The sequence below is a fragment of the Phyllobates terribilis genome, unplaced genomic scaffold (genome assembly GCF_046119375.1).
Source record: "Phyllobates terribilis strain yellow unplaced genomic scaffold, ASM4611937v1 Scaffold_1__5_contigs__length_1240528914, whole genome shotgun sequence".
Lineage (NCBI taxonomy): Eukaryota > Metazoa > Chordata > Amphibia > Anura > Dendrobatidae > Phyllobates > Phyllobates terribilis.
In genome coordinates, this window is record NW_027362761.1 from 978,051,374 (window position 1) to 978,077,235 (window position 25,862).

General features: G+C 49.4%; 1 protein-coding gene across 3 annotated transcripts in view; it reads left to right on the forward strand.

The window, feature by feature from the left end:
* The window catches only part of LOC141156770 (cytochrome P450 3A8-like), a 492,460-nt gene that overhangs the window by 270,324 nt on the left and 196,274 nt on the right, over positions 1 to 25,862 (forward strand). For all 3 annotated transcript variants that reach the window (XM_073643164.1, XM_073643156.1, XM_073643149.1), the window contains one exon: positions 3,658 to 3,751. In XM_073643164.1, the coding sequence (XP_073499265.1) occupies positions 3,658 to 3,751 (94 nt within the window). The remainder of the gene's footprint in view (positions 1 to 3,657; positions 3,752 to 25,862) is intronic.

Sequence of the window (25,862 nt, forward strand, 5' to 3'; positions counted from 1 at the left end):
GCACAACGCTAAAGAGTTATGGACAGCTCTGAAAGAGCAGGCAGATCTGTGGCTGACACCGCTGACCCTACAGCCAGGCATGGTCGTGTGTGACAATGGTCGGATGGCGGCGCCGAGGTGAGGCGAGCTCACACACGTACCATAAAAACCTATAACCCGACCATGTAATATATGGTCCGTAATCCCTATAAAGTCGACACAACCAAAAAGAAAGTAATGAAGGAAAATAGTAAATTCTAATAATTAATCACCATATACTAAAATACCTCCAAGACAATAAAAGAGGGATTTAGACATATAAATATTCTTTATTGACAGAAAAAATATATAATTTATTCACAAAAAACACTCAAATATTAAAGATTTAGGGATGAACATTTGTGGGGGGAACATAGAGGAAATATGGGAGTCTCAGCTAATAAAATCATAGAGAGATACTTCCCACAATTGCATAAGCAGATAGTATGGATACAGGATATAGATGTACCACAGCTGTCTGTTGTCCAATTGGACAGGTTAATTGCTTTTAACTCTGGGCTGTGGATACAATATACAAGCATGCGCACTGCACTGTCAGTTCAATCAAGTGTGCTAGTGATATAAAAATTAACCATTACCTCGACGCGCGTTTCGTCGGAAGCGGCTTCGTCAGGAGGCGTCACACACGTACCATGCCTGACCCATGTGCTCAACCTAGTGGTTCAGCGGTTTCTCAAAACCTACACTGATCTGCTTGCGCTGTTTGTCAAAGTACGCAGCATTTTTTAAACTGAGGCCCTCCTCTATGTCTCTTCAAAGGGTTATTGGGGTTTTTCCAAATTTTGGCCAGCACTTATAGGACAGTATAGGAGACCCACTCCTTAACCCCTTTCCGACCAGGTCAGTAATAGTACACACCTGGTCAGAAAGGCCGGTTCAGCGGGGCCTCCGGTGGTCAGCCCGCACTGAACCGAGCACATGTCAGCTGATTCTTACAGCTGACATGTGCCCGCAACAGCCGCGGGTGGAATCACGATCCACCCGCGGCTGTTAACATGTTAAATACCGCTGTCAATCTCTGACAGCGGCATTTAACTCGCGCTTCCTAAGCCCCGCCCATAGGTGACCCCGTCACGTGATCGCGGGTCATCGATGGGTGGGCATGACAACCCAGGGTCTGCAGCAGACGCGTGTGGTTGTCATGTCTCAATTGCTATGAGCGCCACCTAGTGGTCGGCGCTCATAGCACAGGAGCATTTCTGCTGCATACAAGCTATCTGCTCATCGCCTGTATGCAGTAGAAGCAATCAGACAACTACTGCTTCTAGTCTCCTATGGAGACTATTGAAGCATGCAGTAAGTGTAAAAAAAATGTTTTTAAAAATATTAAAAAAATATAAAAGTTTAAATCATCCCCCTTTCGCCCCATTCAAAATAAAATAATTAAAAAAAAACAACACATACACATATTTGGTATCGTCGCGTTCAGAATCGCCCGATCTATCAATATAAAAGAAGAATTAATCCGATCAGTAAGCGGCGAAACGAGAAAAAAAATCTAAACACCAGATTTACGTTTTTTTGGTTGCTGCAACATTGCAATAAAATGCAATAACGGGCGATCAAAACATCAGATCTACCCCAAAATAGTATCAATAAAAACATCAGCCTGGCGCGCAAAAAATAAGCCTTCACCTGGCCCCAGATCCTGAAAAATGGAGACACTATGGGTCTTGGAAAATGGCATCATTTTTTTTTTTTTAGCAAACTTGGATTTTTCACCACTTAAATAAAAAAGAACCTATACATGTTTGGTGTCTACGAACTCGTAATGACCTGGAGAATAATGATGGCAGGTCAGTTTTAGCAATCAGTGAACGTGGTAAAAAAAGGACCCAAAATACAACTGTGGAATTGCATTTTTTTTGCAAATTCACCACACTTGGAATTTTTTTCCCGTTTTCCAGCACATGATATGGTAAAACCAGTGATGGAGTTTCAAAGTACAACTCGTCCCGCAAAAAATAACTCCTCACACGGCCATATTGAACGAAAATTTAAAAAGTTCTGGCTCTGGGAAGAAGGGGAGCAAAAAATGAAAACACAAAAACAGAAAGACTTATGGTCGTTAAGGGGTTAATAATGGAAACAACAAAGCATATGCTGATGGCCCTGTAACAATAGTGAGGACCGACTGCTAGCCCTTTAACAATAGTAAGGGTCGCCTGATGGCCCTTTAAAAATAGGCCTTGTGACTTTCAGAGTCCCTCCTTCATAAATGAAACAGGATGTGTCTGATCATATCTCACACACCACATGGGCAGATAAGGTATTAAAATGTTAAAATGAAAGTAAAATGGTGAATGTATTTTTCACCGTTGAAAGCTATGCAAAAGTGCAAAAACGCATCAAAAACACTACGTGTCAACATAGCCCAAGGTGTGAAGGAGCATTTTTGTGTGTGTGTGTGTTTTTTTGCCTTATATACAAGTTATTACCCTGGAAAGAATGCTCCTTAACGTTTTTTTCCAGGAAAATACATTTTGGCTTAATTTTTGTATGTTTTATTGTGAGTCCGTAAAAGTGGCGTAATACTCTGACAACATTGTTCACAGCAGTGATTCTTCCAGGGGTCTTCCACCAGGCTGTTCCCATGTCATTTGAGCACTGTTTACATTGATTTGACCAATTTTTAGGGCCCCCTAAAGACCTCCGCCGGAAAAATGCTCGAGTTTCCCATTGACTTACATTGGGATCGTTGCTCGGGTCAAGCACCCGAGCATTGCGATTTGCTCGACCCGAGCAATGAGCACCCGAACACTTTAGCATTACTAATGCTGGGATACTCAAATGGGACACCATCATGGGACAGAGGCTGCGATCACTGCCACAGCCTCTGCACACTCTCTGAAGGAAGCGTCATCGGTGACATCCATTTCAGGGGCCGGGCTAGTCCCTGCTCTACTAAGCATGTGTCAATTGTCAATTCTGACATATGCTCAGTACGAGCTCCGTTGTCAGGTTATCCAGGATTACTTCACTTTTTACCAAGGGCCTAAGAACTAACAGGCAAATAAGTAGTTGTTAACTATCTGCCTGTTGTGCCCGGCGCCGATCTCTGCTGGCACAGAGCAGACGGAGATTCAGCGGCTCCCGCTGACGTCATGTCGACAGAGCAGCGACTTCTCTTGCGCTCTGCTCCGATGATTGACCATAGAATACTTTCTTACATTTAACCTGCCTTCCGTTATTGTGAAATTTATGCAATCTATCTGCTGAGTCCCTAAGTAATATCTATTGTATGATTGCTGGTTTATTATTGGTCAATTATATAGCTAGTAATATTGTGTTGAATTATCTGTGTGGTTTTAATATAATTTAATAAAGTTATAGTTTTTAGTGGGGGATATTCTTCTTTAGTTATTTTGTTTTGGCCCCCTAATGTCATAAGCAAATAGTTTTTTGGCAGTTTTGGTACAATCTCAGACAATACCATTTAAATAACATGATCACCCTTGCCCATGAATAGGGCAGTATGTATCGGGTGTCAGGTTCTCTTTAATTATAATCACATATGAACAAGTTCTAATACTATAAATGTTGATACATATTCGGCAATTAATGGATTCAATATAAAATAAATAAAACCTATTTTTTAATTTACTATCTTCTTTTTAGTTATGGGATCTGGCCATACAGAATATTCAAAAAATATGGAATACCCGGTCCAAGACCCCTACCATTTATTGGAACTTTTCTTGATAACAAAGATGTGAGTATAAAGACAAATCATCTGATTGCATACATTATATTAATGCATTCTATTATAAATGTGTTTACTATATACAGCAAATAAAATAATAGACTCTATCATTAGTTTTGCGGGTAGAACTTATTTCAGTGAGCAGCAAAACCTCGGAGAACTATTCTTACTATTACAGTTCCACATTGTTCTTTAGTACAATTTACTTTGCTTCCCTGGTTGTGCAACTACAGGTAAACAAGGTGCATGTCTGAACTGTATCAATATGAAAGACTAAAAGCTTTTTATTACTGGCCAAGGTAAAGCTTCACTGACAAACAGGATTTGTGTAGAACAAATGTGAAGGGTGCAGGGTGGTAGTTGTGGTTAGGGGCTGCTGCTGTGCTCCCACACCCTGACTCCCTACAAAGTGAAAATAGTGTTCAGTCTGTCTTATAGTTTGTGTGTACTGAATAACACAATTTTCCTTGAGAGTCTCATCTGCTCTAGAGTTCCAACTTCAGCTGCAGGCAGACAACCAAGCACAGACTCTTGTTCCTTTTTCAACAGAACAACTTTACTGAACTCCTCCAGGTCAATTTTGGTCACAGCACATTGTGATACAGCAGTCACAATTTCCATAGCAGATACAGTACAGCACATGTTCTGTTACTCATCCTGAGCTCTTCCTGAATTCCCTGTTACCTCATGTTCTGTAATGCCTTCCTCTTCCAAAACAGTTTTCATGCTCCCTAACCCACTATTCTGCAGTTTCAGTATCCCACTGAACAAAATGGCGGATGTTCGTATATTGTATGTCCTACCCTTCAGCGTGCTCCTCGTACTTTCTCAGGCTCCAGGCCTAGTCTGCGTCTCCTGTGTCCTCTCTTCTCGCTGCGTGTCTGCTGACCTTCAGCCCCCAAGGGCCTTGAGCTTCTCCACTTCTCTCAGTTATCCCTCCAGCACATGCTTAAACATACCTCCCAACTTTTGAAGAAGAGAAAGAGGGAGTGATCCCCTGGCCACACCCCAGTCCACGCCCATGTACCATTTCTTTCTCCCCTGGTAAGAGGAGTTGTCAGAGGGGCGCTGGTAATGAGGGGCATTCAGCAGACGACCCTCATCCCCATTCCTGGTATGCATGGCTCCCTCATCCCCAATCCTGGTATGCATAGCCCTCTCATCCCCAATCCTGGTATGCATGGCCCCTTCATCCCCAATTCTGGTATGCAGCTGATCTCAGCATCTGAGCAACGCATGACATCACTGCCATGCACCCTCAGATGACGAGGTGAGCTGCGGGGATATTCACTCCTCAAATTAAATTAATTAAAATTAAAAGATGAAATGCAGCCTGCTTTATATACCATGGTAGTAAGAAAACCAATTTAGATTATGTGAGGACCTTTCCACTTACTAAATACTTTTCCAGCACTGAACACTAGTGATGAGCGAGTATGTTTTGTTAACCCTTTTGCCGAGTATGCTTGGGCGAGCACCGAGTAGTTACAGCTGCTCGGTGATATGTTTGAATCACTCCTGTGTGGATGATTTGCAACTGTTTGACAGCTTTAATACATGTGACTCGGCGAAAGGGTTAACAAAACATACTTGCTCATCACTACTGAGCACCCATTTTCATCAATCTTATTTTTGTGTTTTGTTAGAAATTAGCTTGCTGTGTTTAGTTAGTGATTTGTTTGCTCATTAGTTCAACCTCAGGTATCAATTCCATTCAGTGACCTTATCTCAGGGACCTTTGGCCATTGTTCTTTCAGCCAATGGACCCCTTATGTAGATGGAAAGAGTGGACGCAGAGAAGCCGTCACCACAGGGAGTCTCACATGCAAACCCAGGTGATGGCTTCCACCTGAGAAAATATCTCCACTAAGACACAATTAGCTGGGGGAGGGAGGGGTGAGCTCTTCTGCCCATTCAGGGGGCTGAGCACAGAGAAGGAGGAGAGAGACATGATTTTAGTCAAGGAGTTGTGTGGAAGCACATTGAAGGAAGAGGATGGAGACTGTGGACTTGGAAGGATGGATGGATAAACATGTTACCATTATGGATTATGTTGTTTGGATTTAAACTGTCTTAAAGGGACTGTTGCTACTGGATACATGTGCTTTCATTGTTTTATCTGCCATCTAGAGGATCGTGGACTGTGGCTATAGACTATACTGGCTGGAGATACAAAATCTGTGGGTCAACCAAAAGTTGGGAGACAGTGAGTATGGCCTTATACAAAGCCAGTGGAACTACTGAACCCAGATTGGGAACTTAAGGACTGAGAGAACTGTATTTTGGCCATTTACCTGGAATTACTTTATTACCATGGCTGTGATTGATAAAATATTGTTGCATCGTTAACCTGCCTAGGCGATTACTTACAACCCACAACCTCAGATCTTTACAAGTGGTGGCAAGCAGGTGAGATCACCTATCTCTGGACAGCATACCAGGGAAAGTCAATGAGAGATGACTTGGTAGAAGAGATGGCTGACTCCATCTACAAGAGGCTTAAGAAGGAGGAGCTGCGAGCCCTTTGCTCTGAGAGAGAACTAGAATGGTTGCCGGAGGACAATCGGGCAACCCTAATGCAACGCTTGGATGATTGAGACCAGGAACAACCACATGAGGAGGTCAGTTCAGACGTGGATGAGACAGCTCAGGGCTGCCATCCAGATGGTGGAGGATTGACTGACTGAGTGGAGGCGGATGCTGGATGCGCTAGGAGAGCGGGCTGCGGAGATAGAGCAGGCAGCAGTGTTAAGCAAATATCTGGGTGTGCAGTACCCCAACCCACCCCATCACAGAGGATAGTGGATAACAGGAGAGAGGGGCCCGCATCTTTACGGCACCAGGATATACCCGAGTTCAATGAGGACACCTCGGATATTGATGAACATCTCCGGTTATTTGAGAACCTCTGTCTGCTGCATGAGGTGTCAGTCAGTGACTGGCCCAGATTTTTGAGCGTTGGCCAGACCGGAAAAGCAAGAGTAGCTTTTAGTACCTTGCCTTCTGGGTAAGAGAGATGTTACTATACCATTCGCAGCTCATTACTAGAGAGGTATGCCGTCACGCTGGAAACCTACTGGAGGAAGTTTCAGGAGACTGACAAGCCCGCTGCACACACACATTGGGAGTTTGCCAACAAACTACATACGGCATGAACTCGATGGATAGAAGGACTGAGGGCTCAGGAAGCAGAACATATAATGGATATAATTATGCTGGAACAATTTAATTATAAAGGTAATTTAAAAGAATGGGTGGCAGATGGAAAACCACTCAGCCTGGATGAGGCTGCAAGATTGGCTGATGATTGGTCTGCTAATCGACCAGGGCAATGTGGAAGTACAGCTCCAGTGAGTCGGGAAAAGGAGCTTACAGAGAGGCCATTGAAACCCATGGACTGGCAAGAAGAGGAACGGCAGGGAGTTCGAACTTCACAAAGAGGGGGAGGTTACCCAAGCCCCCAAGTACGGCCCGTGTTGGGGTGAGGAGGGTTTAACTGCCATAACTGTGGATGCATTGGACACTTTGCCAGGGAATGCCAGGAACGTTCTAGCCCATATCATACGCGTCCCCAACCTGTGAACACTGTGCTGCAATGGGGCTGGAGTGCTGAGGGAGAGAGGATCCCACTACCCGACAGGAAGAAGAGGCATATGTGGTACAAGGAGAAGTGTCCCGGACTAGATGGGACACCTCAGAGTCTATTAACCAGCATCTGCAGCCAGTCTGGGTAGAGGCCGTGAAGGCTGTGGGGCTCCGTGACTCCGGAGTCTCAGTCACATTGATAAAAGACCATTTAGTACCGGACCAATGTATTGTCCCCGGCAGCCGTATGTTAGTCAACATAGCCGCAGGAGAATCTTTGAACATTTGGAAGGCCCGACTACATTTAGACTGGGGTCACAGTCATGGAATGGTGGATATAGGAGTAGTGCGGCACCTACCAGTATATGTGTTGCTGGGAAACAATCTGGGAGCAAGATTGGTGTGCCACTGGGCCAATGTCGTAACTGGAAGCCAAGGATCGGTTCACACTGCATCAGCCGATAGGGAAAGGAGCAATTTCAACATGTCAGCGGTGAGTGATACACAAAATGCAATGACTGTCACAATGAAGGAATGTCATCTGGGTGAGGTAAATTACATCAAGGAGGAGGCCCAGGCATTTTGGGGCACTGGATCTACCATCACCCTGGTCAGCCCAGATACTGTCCCCCCAGAGCTCCCTCTACCAGGCCGCCAAGTGACCATCCCCCCAGCTGGGGGATAGCAGTCTGGGGTTGGTTGCGTTGAATACACGTTTGGTTCTCGACGGGTACGTGTGGAGTTTCCCAGTACAAACTGGGAATCAGAGGGAGGATATTAAGGACCCCGTGGGAGGGACAGACCCTTGTCCCAGCGAACTAAATACAGAGTCCTGGTCTCAGGGCTTCCCCCATCGGGGAGTTGGCAGGATCTAAAAGATCATATGAGAAAAGCTGGAGATGTCTATTATACTGATGTATACCAGGGTGGAAAGGGGACTGTGGAGTATATTCGCAAGGGCGAAATGGAATATGCTTTGAGGAAACTGGATGATACAAAGTTTCATTCACATAAAGGTGAGACCTCTTACATTCATGTCCGTGCTGAAAAAGTGGAGGAAGTGTGTGAGGACCTTGCCACTTACTAAATACTTTTCCAGCACTGAGCACCCATTTTCATCAATCTTATTTTTGTGTTTTGTTAGAAATTAGCTTGCTGTGTTTTGTTAGTGATTTGTTTGCTCATCAATTCAAACTCAGGTATCAATTCCATTCAGTGACCTTATCTCAGGGGCCTTGGGCCATTGTTATTTCAGCCAACAGACCCCTTATGTAGATGGAAAGAGTGAATGCAGAGAAGCCGTTACCACAGGAAGTCTCACATGCAAACCCAGTTGATGGCTTCCACCTGAGAAAATATCTCCACTAAGACACAATTAGCAGGGGGAGGGAGGGGTGAGCTCTTCTGCCCATTCAGGGGGCTGAGCCCAGTGAAGGAGGAGAGAGACATGATTTTAGTCAAGGAGTTGTGTGGAAGAACATTGACAGAAGAGAATGGAGACTGTGGACTCGGAAGGATGGATGGATAAACATGTTACCATTATGGATTATGTTGTTTGAATTTAAACTTTCTTAAAAGGACTGTTGCTACTGGATACATGTGCTTTCGTCGTTTTATCTGCCATCTAGAGGATCGTGGACTGTGGCTACAGACTATACTGGCTGGAGATACGAAATCTGTGGGCCAACCAAAAGTTGGGAGACCGTGAGTATGACCTTATACAAAGCCAGTGGAACTACTGAACCCAGATTGGGAACTTAAGGACTGAGAGAACTGTATTTTGGCCATTTACCTGGATTTGCTTTACTACCATGGCTGTGATTAATAAAATATTGTTGCATCGTTAACCTGCCTAGGCGATTACTTACAACCCACAACCTCAGATCTTTACAGATTATATCATGTGTACCCCTGTGACAACAATATCTGCACCGAAGAATTAATTTCACTAGAGTAGAACTATGGAACTAGTATAATGGGGACCGACAACTCGTCCACTACAGCCAACCCAGCAGATGGAGACCCAACCAGGAGTGTTCACATTTCAAAAAATTAGGGCCTGACACTACCTTTTCCATGGCCATCAGATTGGAGATGGTGGAATTCAATCTCTTAGCTTTGTCATGTGTAGGAGGAAACAGTCTTTTAAGAGACCCCAACTTTGTGACCGAAGGCTGGCTGCTGTGCTGAGAGGGGGAGGAGTACAGTGAACCAGACAAACTGCTGGACGGTGAGTGAGGTACAGGCGGAGATGTTACGATGGATTGATAAAGTTGTGGTGTGCTCAGTGAAACAAACACAACAGGCATGTCCGCTTCCGTTACAGGTGATGGGCTCTCACTCAGCCTGACTGGAGCCAGTAAAGGACCGGAGGTTCTGCGATCAGAGACCTGCGTGACAATACTTGGCACGGTAACAGAGAGGAGGAAGAAGCTGCAGATGCGGTTGATGGGGCAGATGATGGTTGTTGAGGTCCTCTGGTCCGCATTTTATCGCAGTGAGATTGCCAGTGTAACGCATGTTAATTACGCATATGAAGGTTCATGCATGTAGTAGTCAAATTATTGCACTTAATCCCTCTACTGAGTTTTTTGTTGCAAAGTTTGCAGATAATGGGAGTTGGCTCCTCCTTTGTGGTGACAAAAAAGGCCCAGGCTAGGCAACCTTTGCCGCCCCTGTGAGCTGTAGACCCATGACTGCTGATGGCCACAGCCACAGTTGTGGATAAGGATGCAGTGCTTATTGTGCATGTGTAGCACCCTGAGGATTCGGCTGCTACAGGGGTATTGCACCTCAACCCAGAGGTGTGATATTCCACTCCCGGGTAAGGAAGGAGTGTGGAACTGAGCTCAGATAGACTGCATGCACTACATACATCCCATTCCAGAGGAGCAGGCCGACGGTACTCCCACTTAGAAATGTGCAGGTACAACCGAGCCTGTTCCTGGCTGGAGTGGGAGGGGGGTGGTACATCCCATGTAGTGTAGGGGCAGATAGGGGGAGCAGTCTGGGTAGTGTTAGGAGCTCATTGGGTGCTGGTCACCTGAGCTCACACATAGAGGGATATATAAGGAGGGCACCAACTTAGATCAGGGTCAGACGCTGAGAACAAGTCAGTTGGAGAGGAGAGAGAAGGAAACAGCAGCCCTGGAGAGAGAGAGAGAGGAGAAAGAAAGAGAAAGACCCAGAGGGGGAAGACTGAAGGGACCCAAGAACCCAAATTAGAACACCGGGTGAGGAGTCAGCAAGAGGGTACCGGAACCCAAGCTGGTGGGGGCAAAGACATTCCCCAGCCAGAGACCGGAGACCGTGGGCAGTGTCTGTCACGGTCACCCACTACATTCACCCCGAAGGCACACCACATGAAGGGTCAGGGAACCCAGGGCCAAGGGTGTCCCAAAAGAAGGCCCGAGGGAGCTGGACCTAGGTGAATCCCTGGTGGGGACGGCTGAAGAAAGGACAGAGGGAGAGCTCAGGGCCACGCTCCGGACTTGTTTGGGGGTTGGCTGGATCCAGGACCTGGTGGATGCAGCACGGCTCGGGTGGTCACTAGCAGCTGGAGTGACCAGTACAACATCAGCAGTAAGTAAACACCCTTAACTGCACAACCCGAGTCTGTCTTCATTGCCGGCTGCATCGCACCACCACAACCCCCATCCTCTGCGCCTGTCCCCTCTGAGGCTATACCCCTCCCGTTGGGGGTTATCTCACCAAGCTGCGCACCCACCATCAGCCTCAGCGGACCCTGCAGCAGCGGCGGCCACAGTGACCGCATCCCAACGGGTGGCGTAGTCGACACAAAAGAACTTTAGTAACATCTGTAAAGCTGCCACATAACACTTAGCTTGACGCCCTGGGCACGGGACCGGGTCACAGCCGCTCGGAGACTACAACCCCCCATCTGATCCGGTGCCGGGTATTCCCCTCAAAAAGGAATATGTCCCAGGGGGCGCGTCAATTTTGGCGTAGTCGGCAGGATTACGTGCCCGCAACACCCGGGTACTGCGTGCCTGAAGAAAAGTGCAAGTTTACCTCAGAAAGAAGACTCCTGCCGGTTCCGGAGGGTCCACGCCATCGGACTCCATCACCAGTCGTTTCCCGCCGATTGTCCGCCATTTCCAGCTTGTTCCCGCCATCTGCAGAGTTTCCCGCCACTGGGGAGCGATTCCCGCCAAAACCGCAGATTTCCCGCCTTGGAAGAGCAGCGGACGCCATTATGGGCGTGCCAAAGGAGGGCAAGAGGCCACCTCCCATCGTGGGCCAGGACAGAAAATGGCGCCAAAAGTGGAAACCGCCCCCACCAACAGAGACTGTGATGCTGGAGGTGTCTGTCAGCGTGAAAGAACTCCCCCTGGAGCTGACAGTCACCGAGTTGCCCCGGGACCGCCCTCGAAGTGGGAGGAGACGAAAGAGAAGAGAAAAGATGGGTGTCGCTTGGAGCAGTCTGGAGCGAGCGCACCCGGAGGCGAGAGGTCTAACAAGGAGCAGCGGAGAAGCTCACCCGGAGATGGAAAGAAAGCAGAACAGCACCGGCCCGCTGGCCAGGAGTCTGCTAGAAACCGAGGAAGGAGGGCAGAGCAGCACCGGCCCGCTGGCCAGGAGCCTGCCGGAAGCAGAGCAGAGCAGCACCGACCCGATGGTCAGGAGCCTGCTAGAGTCCACAACCCCGCTAGGTCTAGCGGAGATCCTAGCGCAGCTCCCCCGAGACCGGGAGTGTGCACAAACTGCCCTGGAGGGCCTCGCAAGGAGGATGGCCCGGGTACAGCGCGAGATACTGGCGGAGTGGAGCCGGGAGATGGCCCAGCAAGCAGAGACCAGTCAACGGAGCACGCTACCCTGGAAGAGGAAGCAGACCGCCTCTGAGGATGGCGCGGGAGGACCCAAGGCCGGAGACGGCGCCGAGGAGGGAGCCGAACGCATGGAGGCAGGTAAAGGGGACGTCTATACCCCAAGCCGTGACACCGCTTACCTGCCCCAGCTCCCCGTCGCAGAGCCCGAAAGTCCCCCTGCTGTGCCCGTAGCCGCCAGGTCACCGCCATGGACTAGGCCCCGACCGGAAGCCGCCGCCGCGACCCCTGTGACGTCACACGCACCGACCCGGAGCGTGACAAAGCAGGAATTACCACCAGCCTGGTCGCAAGGCCTAGTACCCCCGGGCGCCGCATCACCAACAGCGCCCCCTACCTCCGCGGAGCCTCCGGCCTGGCCGCAAGGCCAGGTAGCCCAGGGCGCCGCCGTCCTAACGGTGCCCTTCACCTTCCAGGTGCCCCAGGCCTGGCCGCAAGGCCTGGGCAACCCGGGCGCCACTACCACCGCGCCCGCGCCCGCAATACCTAGGGTGCCACACCTGGGGGAGGACCTCTTCGGCCAGCTCACATGGCCGGACGGGCGGCCCTTCATCTGGCCCGAAGGGTACCCTGAGCTGGAGCGGCAGCAAAGACTAGGGCCCTTGTGTGAGCCCCTAATCCCGGCTCCGAAGCCCGTGGCTCGGGTCTCGCCTCCTCTAGCAGAAGCCCAATTCGTGTGGGACCCCACGGGAGAAGATTTGATGGGGTTCACCGGAGAAACTCGGGCAGCCGCAGCTGAACGTACAGAGTGTTGCCGTCAGCAGCTAGCAGAGTTTACGAGAGAACGGGAGGAGAGGCGGGCCAGAGAACAACAGGCCCAAATCCAGAGCGCGGAGCAGAAGAGCCGGACTAGGAGGAACCCCCGTGCAGCGCATTGTCCCCGCACCATCGGGACAGTGATAAAGTTCAACCCGCAGCATGGGTGGGGCTTTATTCGGGACCGTAACAACCGCGGTGACGTTTTTGTGACCCGCAGAGACGTCGAGTCCCACCTGCCGGAAGGTCACAAAGGCCGTGACCTCTACGTCGGAGACGAGGTCACCTTTACCCGGCACAAGTGTGCCAAAGGACCTTACGCCCTCCACGTACACCGCTTGACGGAGGAGGAGTTGCGGTACGGGGAGGAGGAGCAAGAGGACCCGGACGGGTCTGAAGTTCAAAGAGCAGGAGGAAGACGCCGTTGAGTGCGGCAGAGCAGGAGCTGTAAATAAGTTACCCAATCGGGGTATATAGAAACTGAAACTGTTGCTGCTAAAATAGTCCCCGTTGGGACCAGTGAACTGTTTACCCGTTAACCCCTTCATCCTACAGGCTGAGGACTGTGAGCAGCCATTCCCTTCCCTCTACCTGGCCGAGGACTGAGAGCGGCCAACTTTCCCTGTATATAGTTGCGCGTCCTAAAGCGCCCCCTACCGGTTTTATAAGAAAACCAGATTTTTCTAAGAGACTGTCGCACTTTTCCCGGACACACGTTGCACAGTGTCCGGAGGAGGAACCAGAGACAAGAGAAGTCTACGAGAATGTTTATATAAAAAGTTTTATATATATATAATGTTTATATGTTTTATATGTTCATATAAAAATTTTGTATGTTTTGGTGTTTTATGTCTTACAGCCCGAGGACGTGCTGTGATTTACCAGGGGGGAATGTAGCACCCTGAGGATTCGGCTGCTACAGGGGTATTGCACCTCAACCCAGAGGTGTGATATTCCACTCCCGGGTAAGGAAGGAGTGTGGAACTGAGCTCAGATAGACTGCATGCACTACATACATCCCATTCCAGAGGAGCAGGCCGACGGTACTCCCACTTAGAAATGTGCAGGTACAACCGAGCCTGTTCCTGGCTGGAGTGGGAGGGGGGTGGTACATCCCATGTAGTGTAGGGGCAGATAGGGGGAGCAGTCTGGGTAGTGTTAGGAGCTCATTGGGTGCTGGTCACCTGAGCTCACACATAGAGGGATATATAAGGAGGGCACCAACTTAGATCAGGGTCAGACGCTGAGAACAAGTCAGTTGGAGAGGAGAGAGAAGGAAACAGCAGCCCTGGAGAGAGAGAGAGAGGAGAAAGAAAGAGAAAGACCCAGAGGGGGAAGACTGAAGGGACCCAAGAACCCAAATTAGAACACCGGGTGAGGAGTCAGCAAGAGGGTACCGGAACCCAAGCTGGTGGGGGCAAAGACATTCCCCAGCCAGAGACCGGAGACCGTGGGCAGTGTCTGTCATGGTCACCCACTACATTCACCCCGAAGGCACACCACATGAAGGGTCAGGGAACCCAGGGCCAAGGGTGTCCCAAAAGAAGGCCCGAGGGAGCTGGACCTAGGTGAATCCCTGGTGGGGACGGCTGAAGAAAGGACAGAGGGAGAGCTCAGGGCCACGCTCCGGACTTGTTTGGGGGTTGGCTGGATCCAGGACCTGGTGGACGCAGCACGGCTCGGGTGGTCACTAGCAGCTGGAGTGACCAGTACAACATCAGCAGTAAGTAAACACCCTTAACTGCACAACCCGAGTCTGTCTTCATTGCCGGCTGCATCGCACCACCACAACCCCCATCCTCTGCGCCTGTCCCCTCTGAGGCTATACCCCTCCCGTTGGGGGTTATCTCACCAAGCTGCGCACCCACCATCAGCCTCAGCGGACCCTGCAGCAGCGGCGGCCACAGTGACCGCATCCCAACGGGTGGCGTAGTCGACACAAAAGAACTTTAGTAACATCTGTAAAGCTGCCACATAACACTTAGCTTGACGCCCTGGGCACGGGACCGGGTCACAGCCGCTCGGAGACTACAACCCCCCATCTGATCCGGTGCCGGGTATTCCCCTCAAAAAGGAATATGTCCCAGGGGGCGCGTCACATGCACCTCTCCGTGTCTGCATCGTAGGGCGAAACGTAACCTCCTCATCTTCCTCTTCCACCTCCTCAGATGAGCTACTCGGCTGCGTGACTCTGGGTTCACACCAAGTAGGATCTTCAACCTCGTCATTATCCAATGTGTTATCCCATTCCTGTGTGTTATGACCCTTCTCCTTTTGTTGCTCTGACAGCACAGTACAGTCCGCATTAGCCTCAGGTATCTGAGTCTCATCAGGATCACCTCCCCCCGGTGGTTAACCTCTGGTGACGAGGGTCAGGAGCCTGCTTGGACCCTACTTCATCCTGCCCCGAATCCAACCGAAAAAAAATTTGAGCATTGGTACAGATGCTTTCCTCCTCTTGACTCTGTGAATGTTTAGAGGGCACTTCTGATGCCCATGGTATAGAATATGTGAACAGTTCTGCAGACTCACCCATCTGTGGTTCCCTACAGTCAGCTGGGCAGTTGGACAGTTGTGACGTGGGAGGAAGTGAGGGTAATTGGGGTGCCACCTCTGTGGACTGTACTATGTGTGATGTTGAGGTGGAGGAAGAAAAGGAGAGGCCACTTGAAGCAGCGCTTGCCATCCACTGGAGCACCTGCTCTTTCTGGGCCTTATCAACAAGGCGTATCTCTGTGCGGCTTCCAAAGAAAGGAAGTGGAGTAGTCCATCCAGTAACAGAAGTTGTCAGTTGTCTTTAGATGGGACGTAATGGTGTTGGTTCCCTAGTGCTTTCACTAACATTACCACCTACCCCACATATACCTTAAACACCAAGCCTATTCCCCCTTCCACTACGTCCTCTCTTTTTCCCACTCATGTTGCTCAGATATTGTGGTAGGAGCACGCTATTAGCAAAAAAAAATGTGATTTTTTTTTACTCTGCACCAGTTCTGCACACAGCTGAATTTCAGAGGCACTAAATGACAAGGGGTTGCTGTATAACATTAGTAACAGAAGAAAGTTTTTTTTTTACTGTGGATGACGCTTGTATAACATAGCATACATCCTACAAACTGAGATGACCCCTGCTGTATCACGTTAGTAACAGAAGAAAGGTTTTTTTTTACTGTGGGTGACGCCAGTATAATATAGGAGATATGCTCCAAACTATTTCAAACTGAGATGTCCCCTGCTGTATCACGTTAGTAACAGAAGATAGTATTTTTTTTTTACTGTGGATGACGCCTGTATAGCAAAGCAGATATGTTCCAAACTATTTCAAAATAAGATATCCCCTGCTGTATAACGTTAGTAACAGAAGAAAGTTTTTTTTACTGTGGATGAGGCCTGTATAATATAGGAGATATACTCAAACTATTTCAAACTGAGATGTCCCCTGCTGTATAATGTTAGTAACAGAGGAAAGTATTTTTTTTTACTGTGGATGACGCCTTTATAGCATAGCAGATATGTTCCAAACCATTTCAAACTGAGATGTCCCCTGCTGTATAATGTTAGTAACAGAAAAAAGTTTTTTTTTACTGTGGATAAGGCCTGTATAACATAGGAGATATACTCAAACTGAGATGTCCCCTGCTGTATAACGTTAGGAACAGAAGAATTTTTTTTACTGTGGATGACGCCTGTGTAATATAGGAGATATGCTCCAAACCATTTCAAACTGAGATGTACCCTGCTGTATAACGTTAGTAATAGAAGAAAGTTTTTTTCTACTGTGGATGAGGCCTGTATGACATAGGAGATATACTCAAACTATTTCAAACTGAGATTTCCCCTGCTGTATCACGTTAGTAACAGAAGAAAGTATTATTTTTACTGTGGGTGACGCCTGTATAACATAGGAGATATGCTCCAAACTATTTCAAACTGAGATGTCCCTGCTGTATCACGTTAGTAACAGAAGAAAGTTTTATTTTACTGTGGATGACGCTTGTATAACATAGGAGATATGCTCCAAACTATTTCAAACTGAGATGACCCCTGCTGTATCACGTTAGTAACAGAAGATAGTATTTTTTTTTTACTGTGGATGACGCCTGTATAGCATAGCAGATATGTTCCAAACTATTTCAAAATGAAATATCCCCTGCTGTATAACGTTAGTAACAGCAGAAAGTTTTTTTTACTGTGGATGAGGCCTGTGTAATATAGGAGATATACTCAAACTATTTCAAACTGAGATGTCCCCTGCTGTATAATGTTAGTAACAGAAGAAAGTATTTTTTTTTACTGTGGATGACGCCTTTATAGCATAGCAGATATGTTCCAAACCATTTCAAACTGAGATATCCCCTGCTGTATAATGTTAGTAACAGAAGAAAGTTCTTTTTTTTACTGTGGATAAGGCCTGTATAACATAGGAGATATACTCAAACTATTTCAAACTGAGATGTCCCCTGCTGTATAACGTTAGTAACAGAAGAATTTTTTTTTACTGTGGATGACACCTGTATAATATAGGAGATATGCTCCAAACTATTTCAAACTGAGATGTCCCCTGCTGAATAACGTTAGTAATAGAAGAAAGTTTTTTTCTACTGTGGATGAGGCCTGTATAACATAGGAGATATACTCAAACTATTTCAAACTGAGATGTCCCCTGCTGTATCACGTTAGTAACAGAAGAATTTTTTTTCCTGTGGATGACGCCTGTATAGCATAGCAGATATGTTCGAAACTATTTCAAACTGAGATGTCCCCTGCTGTATAACGTTAGTAATAGAAGAAAGTTTTTTTTTACTGTGGATGAGGCCTGTATAACATAGGAGATATAATCAAACTATTTCAAACTGAGATGTCCCCTGCTGTATCACGTTAATAACAGAATCATTTTTTTTTTACTGTGGATGACACCTGTATAATATAGGAGATATTCTCCAAACTATTTCAAACTGAGATGTCCCCTGCTGTATCACGTTAGTAAAAAAAGAAAGTATTTTTTTTTTACTGTGGATGATGCCAGTATAGCATAGCAGATATGCTCCAAACTATTTCAAACTGAGATGTCCCCTACTGTATAACGTTAGTGTTACGCTCAAGCCTGGACTGACTGGCGTGAGCGTGGTTAGCGATCCCACTAGACCATGAACCGAGGATTGCCTAGAGGGGTGTGACTAAGAATCAACTCAGTCCGACCAAATGGCACGGCGGCTCAGTCGACTCCATGAACCAGGGAGGAACCGAGCAGAAGGACCAGGTGCTACTCCAGGTCAGACCCTGGTCACAGCTGTTGACCCACACCGGGGAATGCAGGAACAGGCAGGTTAGGCTGGCATACTGACAGGTGGGTACTGGCAGGCACGGCTGGTATGCAGACAGGGGGGTACTGGCAGGCACGGCTGGTATGCAGACAGGTGGATACTGGCAGGCACGGCTGGTATACAGACAGTTGGGTACTGGCAGGTAGGAACATAGGCAGGATAGGGACCAGAACAGACTGGGATACAGGAACAGAGCCGTAAGTGCGGCAGACAAGCAGAGCAGAGCAAAACCCGCAGGTGCAGTAGACGAGCAGAGCAGAGCAAAACCCGCAAGTTCGGTAGACAACCAGAGCAGAGCAAAACCCGCAGGTGCGGTAGACAAGCAGAGCAGAGCAAAACACGCAGGTGCTGTAGACAAGCAGAGAAGAGCAAAACCCACAGGTGCGGTAGACAAGCGGAGCAGAGCAAAACCCGCAGGTGCGGTAGACAAGCAGAGCAGAGAAAAACCCACAGGTGCGGTAGACAAGCGGAGCAGAGCAAAACCCGCAGGTGCGGTAGACAAGCAGAGCAGAGCAAAACCCGCAGGTGCGGTAGACAAGCAGAGCAGAGCAAAACCCGCAGGTGCGGTAGACAAGCAGAGCAGAGCAAAACCTGCAGGTGCGGTACACAAGCAGAGCAGAGCAAAACCCGCAAGTGCGGTAGATAAGCAGAGAAGAGCAAAACCCGCAGGTGCGGTAGGCAAGCAGAGCAGCGCAAAACCCGCAGGTGCAGTAGACAAGCGGAGCAGAGCAAAACCCGCAGGTGCGGTAGACAAGCAGAGCAGAGCAAAATCCGCAAGTGCGGTAGACAAGCAAAGAAGAGCAAAATCTGCAGGTGTGGTAGACAAGCAGAGCAGAGCAAAACCTGCAGGTGCGGTAGACAAGCAGAGCAGAGCAAAACCCGCAGGTGCGGTAGACAAGCAGAGCAGAGCAAAACCCACAGGTGCTGTAGACAAGCAGAGCAGAGCAAAACCCGCAGGTGCGGTAGACAAGCAGAGCAGAGAAAAACCCGCAGGTGCGGTAGACAAGCAGAGCAGAGAAAAACCCACATGTGCGGTAGACAAGCAGAGCAGAGCAAAACCCACAGGTTCGGTAGACAAGCAGAGCAGAGCAAAACTCGCAAGTGCGGTAGACAAGCAAAGCAGAGCAAAACCCGCAGGTGCACTAGACAAGCAGAGCAGAGCAAAACCGCAGGTGCAGTAGACAAGCAGAGCCGATACACAAAAGGTACTGTAATGCACACGCCCGGACTGACTAGCGTGTGCATGTATATGTAGTGATTCCACTGGACCGTACCGGAGAGTGAATGCCTGGAGGGGCGTAACTAAGTATCCACCGATCCGCCAGTGCACCAAGGAAGGACCGAGCAGAGGGACCAGGTGCTACTCCAGGTCAGACCCCGGACACGGCTGTTGACCCTCACCGGGGAATACAGGAACAGGCAGGTTAGGCTGGCACACAGACTGGTGGGTACAGGCAGACACGGCAGGTATGCAGACGGGTGGATGCTGGCAAGCACGACTGGTATGCAGGCAGGGAGGTACTGGCAGGTACGACAGGTTGGAGCACAGAGTGGATAGGACCCAGTACAGACTGGGACTCAGGAACAGAACCGCAGATGCGGTGGACAAACACAGCAGAGTGAGGCCACCCGGAGCGGCAAGCAAGAGCAGAGCAAGACGAGACCGCCTGGAGCGGTGAGCGAGAGTAGAGCAGGACGAGGCCGCCTGGAGCAGCGAGCAAAGGGTCAGAGCAGAGAGAGACTGCCGGAGCAGGGAGCAAAGGGTGAGAGCAGAGCGAGACTGCCGGAGCAGCGAGCAAAGGGTCAGACCAGAGCGAGACTGCCGGAGCAGCGAGCAAAGGGTCAGAGCAGAGCGAGACTGCCAGAGCAGTGAGCAAAGGGTGAGAGCAGAGCGAGACTGCCAGAGCAGTGAGCAAAGGGTCAGAGCAGAGCGAGACTGCCGGAGCAGTGAGCAAAAGGTTAGAGCAGAGCGAGACCGCCTGGGGCTGTGAGCAAAGGCAGAGCAGAGCGAGACCGTCTGGAGCGGTGAGCAAAGGCAGAGCAGGCAAGAGCCGCCAGAGCGGTGAGCAAGGCAGAGCAGGCAAGAACCGCCGGAGCGGCGAGCAAGGCAGAGCAGAGGGGACAGGGCTCTGTTCACACGGAACACACAGGAAGGGAAAGGCAGAACCAGATACCCACAGGGTACTTGCAGTGAAGTAGCGAGTGGACCACAAACTCACAAACGGAAGTACAGTGACAACGAGCAGGAGTTAGGTACGAGTTCAGACTCTGCAGAAAAAGGGAAGATATGGGCGTAGAGAGAAACGGGAAACAGGCTGGAAGATAGATTGGGCAGGAACAGACACTGGGAAAAGACACAGACAACAGATCTAGGTATACGGCCCCTAGAGGGCAGAAGGAACAGGCTAAGAGCGTGTTCACACGGGCCTGGAAATGCAGCCTCCAGGAAAGGCAGCTGGCTAGAGTACACAGACAGGACTCAGTTCAGACACGGGAACTGATACCGCAAGGCAGGAAACATAGACAGGACCTGGCACATCAGTGACAAGACGCCAACTGACAGAACAAGATGCTCAGGCATGGATTCCAGGGAGGAGCTGGGTTAAATACCAGGTGAAAGACAGCAATAGGCTCAGGACACATTAGGGGTGTGTCTGCAGCAGCTACAAGAAACAGGAAGTTCAGCGGGCGTCGCCCTAAGCAGACAGAGGAGAGCAAAGCAGACCATATGGAAAGAAGCCAAAGTGATAGTCTGGACTGGAAATCAAGTGCGCGCACTTGCACAGTGGAAGATGGACAACGAGTTGGAGTTAGGTGCAGGTTCAGACACTGCAGGAAAAGGAAAGATACGAACATAGAGACAAACAAGTAACGGGCTAGGACACAGTTCAGACAGGAACTGAACCAGGAAGAAGATACAGGAACGAGCGTGGGAACTCAGCCCCCAGGGTGGCGGAAACAGACTAGAAGTCACAGATACAGGCAACGGGCCTGGGTACTCAGCCCCCAGGGTGGCGATAACAGACAAGATACAGAACAGGACCTGGCAACTCAGTTGCACAGGACACACTGAAAGAAAGTGTTGCTCAGGCACATCCTACTGTACCTCAGCAGTCCCCCAGGAAACACCATGCAGGATCTCCAGACCTGAGCGGGCACTAGATCTCTCGGCTCTAAACGACCTGTGGGTAAATCAGTCAGCACCTGGAATGTGAACTTCATCATGTGCAATGCTCCAATCTGGAGCTTAATTTGTACAGACATATTTTGACTGTTTCTGAGTAGGGCTCGTCCTTCCGCTGACAATGCCCAAACCGGTTTCTGGAGTTGTGGGACGGGAATCAGACACCGACTCTTCAAGGCTTTACGCCCGAAACTTCGGGTTAATCCGAAGCCTTCACTTGCCACGGAGACAGTCACGGTCATCTGTCGAGAGGAAACACTAACGCCAAGTGCAGCCTCTCCTGCAGGCCTAATGTCTTGGGATTCTCCAACCTTTGCTGGACAAAGACCGTCAGGGTGTCCCAAACATTCCAATTTTGTGACTAAGTTCCGACCTCTGCTTTGCCTGACGAACATGGTCATCCTTCATGGATTCTGTGCAGGTAGCTGCCTCTACAGGCTGGGGAACAGGAGGTCTTTGGGAGGACAGAACCTGACGTGACGGTTTACCTCTACGCCATGCACGTCTGGACTGCCTCTTGAGGTTGGGAAGAGAAGTATTCTGCGGAGTATTGTCATCCTGTGCGGATTCTGCGTGGACAGCAGCCTCTTCAGGCTGGTGAACTCGTGGGCTACCTACACGCATCACCCATCGGGACTGCTCCAGGATATTGGGAAGGGAAGCTTTAGCAGAAGCTTCAGGGATAGGGTCATCGAAGACCATTAGAAAGGCCACCAGGAAGGCCTACAGGTCGGAGACGATAGGATCCCATGCTTCCCATAGGGGGGGGATCCAATTCAAGGCATCACCCGCTAGGTAGGACATCAGAAATACTACGTTAACCCGATCGGTGGGAAAATAGTGAGCATAGAATTTGAAATGCAGCATGCATTGCTCCACAAATGCACGGCTTTGTTTTGGATCCCCATAGTACCGTGGTGGATCCGCAGGAACGAGTGCTGATAGCTCTATTTGGGCTGGTGCGTAAACAGCCTGGACCTCAGCTTGAGAAAAAACTTTTCCTTGGTGCACGTATTCGCCAGACAAGGATTCAAATGTCTCAGAGAGCGAAGGGCCGTGGGGCTCAACGGGGACCATGGCCTGAGCAAACTGTTGCGCTCACGCCCAGACTGACTGGCGTGAGTGTGGTAAGTGGTCCCACTGGGCCACGAACCGAGGAGTGCCTGGAGGGGCATGACTAGGGGCCTCGCCAGATCCGACCACGAACACACGGTGGCTTAATTGACTCCGTGGTCCGAGGAGAGATGTGGGAGGTGGCCCAGGACAGACCCCGGTCACAGCTGTTGACCCACACCGGGAATGCAGGATCAGGCAGGTTAGGCTTGTATGCAGACAGGTGGGTACTGGCAGGTACAGCTGATATGCAGACAGGTGAGTACTGGCAGACCGGGCTGGTATGCAGACAGGTGGGTACTGGCAGGCACGGCTGGTATGCAGACAGGCGGGTACTACTGGCAGGCACGGCTGGTATGCAGACAGGTGGGTACTGGCAGGAACGGCTGGTATGCAGACAGGCTGATACTGGCAGGTAGGAAAGCAGGCTGGATAGGGACCAGTACAGATTGGGATACAGGAACAGAGCCGCAAGTGCGGAGGACAAGCGGAGCAGAGCGGACCAGAACCGCAGGTGCGGAGGACAAGCGGAGCAGAGCAGAGTAGAACCACAGGTGCGGTGGACAAGCAGAGCAGAACCACAGGCACGGAGGACAAGCGGAGCAGAGCAGACCAGAACCGCAGGCGCGGAGGACAAGTAAAGCAGAGCAGAACTGCAGGCGCGGAGGACAAGCAGAGCAGAGCAGAACCGCAGGTGCGGAGGACAAGTGGAGCAGAGCAGAACTGCAGGTGCGGAGGACAAGCGGAGCATAGCAGAACAGAAGATGGGGAGGACAAGCGGAGGAGGGCAGAGCAGAACCGCAGACGCGGAGGACAAGCAGTGGAGAGCAGAGCAGAACCGCAGTCGCGGAGGGCAAGCGGAGTAGAGCAGAGCAGTACCGCAGGCGCAGAGGACAAGCGGAGCAGAGCGGAACCGCAGGCGCAGAGGACAAGCGGAGCAGAGTAGAGCGGAACCGCAGGCACAGGCAGACAGGACAGGGCTGTGTTCACATGGAACAGACTGGGAAACACAGGAAGATAGCTAGAACACAGGAGGTAGATACGGAGGCAGGGAAATGCGACAAGCAGAACCAGATACACACAAGGTACTTGCAATGAAGTAGCGAGTGGACACAAAACTCACAAACAGAAGTACAGAGACAACGAGTTGGAGTTAGGTGCAGGTTCAGACACTGCAGGAAAAGGAAAGAATCTGACATAGAGACAAACAGGTAACGGGCAAGGACACAGTTCAGACAGGAACTGAACCAGGAACAAGATACAGGAATGAGCCTGCGTACTCAGCCCCCAGGGTGGCAGAAACAGACTAGAATTCATAGATACATGTAACGGACCTGGGTACTCAGCCCCCAGGGTGGTGGAAACAGACTAGAAGTCATAGATACATGTAACGGGCCTGGATACTCAGCCCCCAGGGTGGCAGAAACAGACAAGATACTGTTATGATCTGCAACATGAACTAAGGAAAGATAGGGGAAAGCTGTCCCTACAGTAAGACTAAGCTGAATCCATACGATGTAGTGGGCTGCCTGTTCCTAGCTGCCTGAGTCCTCGGCTAGTCTGAACGAAGACCTATAGCATAATGGGAGGGATCCCTAAAAGAACTAAGGACTGGGACAAAAATGGGACACCTCCTAAACAGAAAAGTAGTTGCAGAACACAAAAACACAAACTGACAAAAAAGTACTAGAGGTCCCAGAAGGACCAAGCGAACTGACAGAGAAAGGCACAGAAGCACCTGGCTAGAGAAACAGACAAACACTGAAGTCCAGCACAGCCAGAAGGGCGGAGCTGGAATATAAAGGCAGATGGTCACGTGACCGCAAAACACAAGATGGATAAAATAAACAGGAGGGTTCTAACAGTACCCCCTCTTTTATGAGGATCCTCCAGATCCTCCAGGCCCGGGCCTATCTGGAAAACTCCTGTGGAAAGCTTTAACAAGCCTAGGAGCAGAGACATCATCCGTCCTTACCCAGGAGTTGTCTTCGGGACCGAAACCCTTCCAGGAGACAAGATACTGTAATCTCCCTCTATGCAATCTAGAATTCAAGATACGAGAAATTTCATATTCGCCGTCTTCCACCACAGGAGGAACTGTGACAGTGGCGTCCCTATCAGATACATCAGCCTTTTTCAACAAGGAAACATGAAACACAGGATTAATCTTCCAGGAAGTAGGGACATCCAATCTAACAGCAGATGGGTTAACAACCTGAAGCACTTTAAATGGACCCACAAACTTAGGACCCAGTTTTTTAGAGGGAATCCTCAACCGCAGGTTCTTCGAGGACAACCAAACCATGTCACCCACAGTAAACAAAACCTCCTTAGGTTTCCTGTCAAAATTCTACTTGGACTTCTTGTTAGCCTCTTGAAGGTTGCATCGTACATTAGTCCAAACTCTCTCCAAATCACAGATAAAATTCTCCTTCTCCGGCACCGCCGACCCCAATTTGGAGAAGGAACCAAAAGACGGATGTCTCCCAGTACAACAAAAAAAAGGAGAACACCCAGCAGAGGAGGATGTATGATTGTTAAGAGCAAATTCTGCGAGAGGCAGAAACTCAGACCACACCTCTTGATTGTCTGCCACAAAACAACGCAAAAACTGTTCAACATCCTGGTTCTTTCTTTCAGTCTGTCCATTAGACTCAGGATGATAACCAGACGAAAATGACAAATGGACTCCCAACCTGTCACAAAAAGCACGCCAAAAGCGAGCCACAATTTGAGGTCCTCTATCAGAAACAATATCCGTGGGAATGCCGTGAAGCTTGACAATCTCCTTAACAAACGCCTTAACGAGTGTCTTGGCGCAGGGCAACTTAATGAATGGAACCAAATGACACATCTTACTAAAACGGTCCACGACCACCCAGATGACAGTAAAACCCTCTGACACAGGAAGATCAGTAATAAAATCCATTGCGAGATGCATCCAAGGCACACTAGGAACCTCCAGAGGGCAAAACAACCCCTCAGCAGGAGTATGTGAAGCCTTTGACCTAGCACACACAGTACACTGATGCACCCACTTGATGACTTCCTTCTGCCATCCAGGCCACCAAAAACTTCGACTGATAAGTCTCTTAGTCTCCGAAATTCCTGGATGACCTGCTAACTGAGACTCATGACACTCCACAAACAAATCTCTCCTAAATGCTCTAGGCACGAACAACCTCCCATGGGGAGTGTTAGATGAAGCATCATCTTGGGCTTTCAGAATCCCATTCTCCAAAACGGAGTCCAATGCCGCCACCACAACTCCTTTCTGTAAAATGCTCTCCTCCTCTTCGGCACCGACCGTA